Source organism: Vollenhovia emeryi, unplaced genomic scaffold, assembly GCF_000949405.1.
Source record: "Vollenhovia emeryi isolate VEMERY1.0 unplaced genomic scaffold, V.emery_V1.0 DF945458.1, whole genome shotgun sequence".
NCBI classification, from domain to species: domain Eukaryota; kingdom Metazoa; phylum Arthropoda; class Insecta; order Hymenoptera; family Formicidae; genus Vollenhovia; species Vollenhovia emeryi.
The window spans coordinates 1-2174 of NW_011960908.1; the positions used below are offsets into that span (position 1 = coordinate 1).

The 2174-nt window shown below is 55.6% G+C and overlaps 1 protein-coding gene across 1 annotated transcript; it reads left to right on the top strand.

The window, feature by feature from the left end:
• Positions 1-1376: 1376 nt before the first annotated feature.
• On the top strand, positions 1377-2093 carry LOC105561259 (proteoglycan 4-like). Its single transcript, XM_012011072.1, has one exon. The coding sequence runs from the start codon at positions 1377-1379 to the stop codon at positions 2091-2093; it is 717 nt and encodes a 238-aa protein (XP_011866462.1).
• The last annotated feature ends 81 nt before the right edge of the window (positions 2094-2174 follow it).

Below are 2174 nucleotides of genomic sequence, written 5' to 3' on the forward strand. Positions count from 1 at the left end.
GGCAGGGCACTTGGGCATCGCGAAGACCATCGTTCGCCTGGCGAAAACATACTATTGGCCTGGAATGTTTCGGGAGGCAGCACGGTACGTGCGTAATTGCGAAAACTGTCAGAAGTTTAAAAACGAACAGCGTAAACCGCCCGGAACGTTACACGCGCTCGAAGTCAAGGAACCTTGGGAGATAGTAGCCGCCGATCTAGTCGGACCGCTTCCAAGATCAGAAAACCTCAATACATGGCTTCTGGTCTTGCAAGACAAACTGACGAAGTGGGTAGAATTGCAACCGATGCGAAAAGCCACGGGAACCGCGGTAGCGAAGGCCCTCCGAGAGAAAATCCTGTTACGACATGGCTGTCCGCAAACGATAATCACCGATAACGGCCGACAGTTTATTTCGACCGATGTCGAAAGCCTGCTCAACAAATACCAAATTACGCACCGCTTGACGCCACCGTACACACCGCAGTGTAACCCAGTTGAAAGAGCCAACAAAGTGATCAAGACCATGATTGCGCAAACTATTGAAAAGTCGCAGAAAAAATGGGATAAATTTATCCCGGAGATTGCCTATGCGTACAACACCGCGCACTGCGAATCAACGGGGTACACGCCAGCTTATTTAAATTTCGGTCGAGAGTTGCGACCGTCCGGGAGTGTAGGCCAAACATCGGCGAATACCGAGAAAGAAGATTCCGAAACAAGAATAAAACAGATCCGGGAAGCGTTGGAACTCGCGAAAATAAAACTGGCGCAAAGTTTTCAGCGGCAGCAGCACCACTATAATCTCCGGCGCCGCGATTGGAGGCCCCGAGTCGGGGAAGAAGTGTGGAAGCGCACGCACGAGTTGTCCAGCAAAGCAGAGGCCTTTAACGCTAAACTCGCAGCTAAATTCGAGGGTCCTTTCATCGTTTACCGGGTGCGATCGCCAGTGGTCTTCGACTTGAAAACCATCGACGGTAAAAATACCGTGTCGCGTGTACACGTACGCGACCTCAAATCAAACCAGTCACGGTAATGGGCCTGTACTCCGCGCGAAAACTATTTTTCGAAACCGATATCCCGTCGAATTACTTCGAAAGATAGTGTTTCGCGAATTACCTCTGAGGCCGATATTTCCGTAAAAATCCCGGACCATAGCCGCAACATAGTAAGGCGTTTTGATCGATTTGCGGCGACCGCCTGTTAGTTACGATTACCGCCGGGCCTGTATTTAACTTAAATTCCTGCCGGACTTGTATCTCGCCCAAACTACTTCCGCGAACTACTTCCGGAATTTTCCGAGAGAGGGCCACCCTGTTTTCCCCCCCACCCACGCGCGTCCAATAAAACTTCGCAAGCCGGACGCGGAAAAATTAGTTTGCCGCCGAGCTTCTGAGATGTCGGACCCAACCGCGAGGATCCCGACGCGCCCAAAACTGACGCCGCCGTCCGCCAGACCACCCCTAGTCGGGGTGACTTCGAGCCGACCGCCGGGCTCCGCAGCGAAACGAGGCGACGCAGAGAGATTTTGGCGGAAAGCCATGGCCCGCCGGACCCGGAACAACCCGGAGAGGATCCGCCGCGGGCTCGACGGAAAACGACCACCACCAGAGAGTATCCCGGAGGTGCACCTCTCCGAGGAGGAGAACGAGCCGTCGACCAACGCCGCCCCCTCCTCCGCTCCGACTGCCGGGCCCACCATAAAATTTATAGAGGTGTACCCTCCCCACACCTTCCGGCTTCTGAGACCTCCGGGAACCGCGAGGAGTTCCACCGTCTCCACAGTGGGAGCCGCCGCACCAGCCGATACAACCGGGAGGAAGGCCACCGGCACCACCGCACCGACCACTCCATCCCTTACACGGGCCGCCACTGCCCCCGGACCAATACCGGACACTGCTCAGAGGGGAACGGCGCCGCAGATGCCCCGCGACCCCTTCTGCATACGGCCGACGACACCGCGGGAAGAACGGGATGTCCTGGTGGACGGGTGCCTGATCCGGGTGCCCATCGGCAGCAAACGCTGGCGCACCCGGATCGGGAAAGTTAAATACGCTCTCCGCCTCGACCCGACCACCGGGAACGTGAGACACTGGTCGAAACGACAGCTGTAGACCGTAAGTAGAAATAAAAAAATTAAGAATTTCGAAGAGCGAAAAAATCGGAAATTTCGCTCTCCGAAAGGAGGGGGGGGG

Excerpts from the sequence above, each read along its gene's own strand:
- LOC105561259 (XM_012011072.1), top strand. The coding sequence starts at position 1,377 with ATGTCGGACCCAACCGCGAGGATCCCGACGCGCCCAAAACTGACGCCG.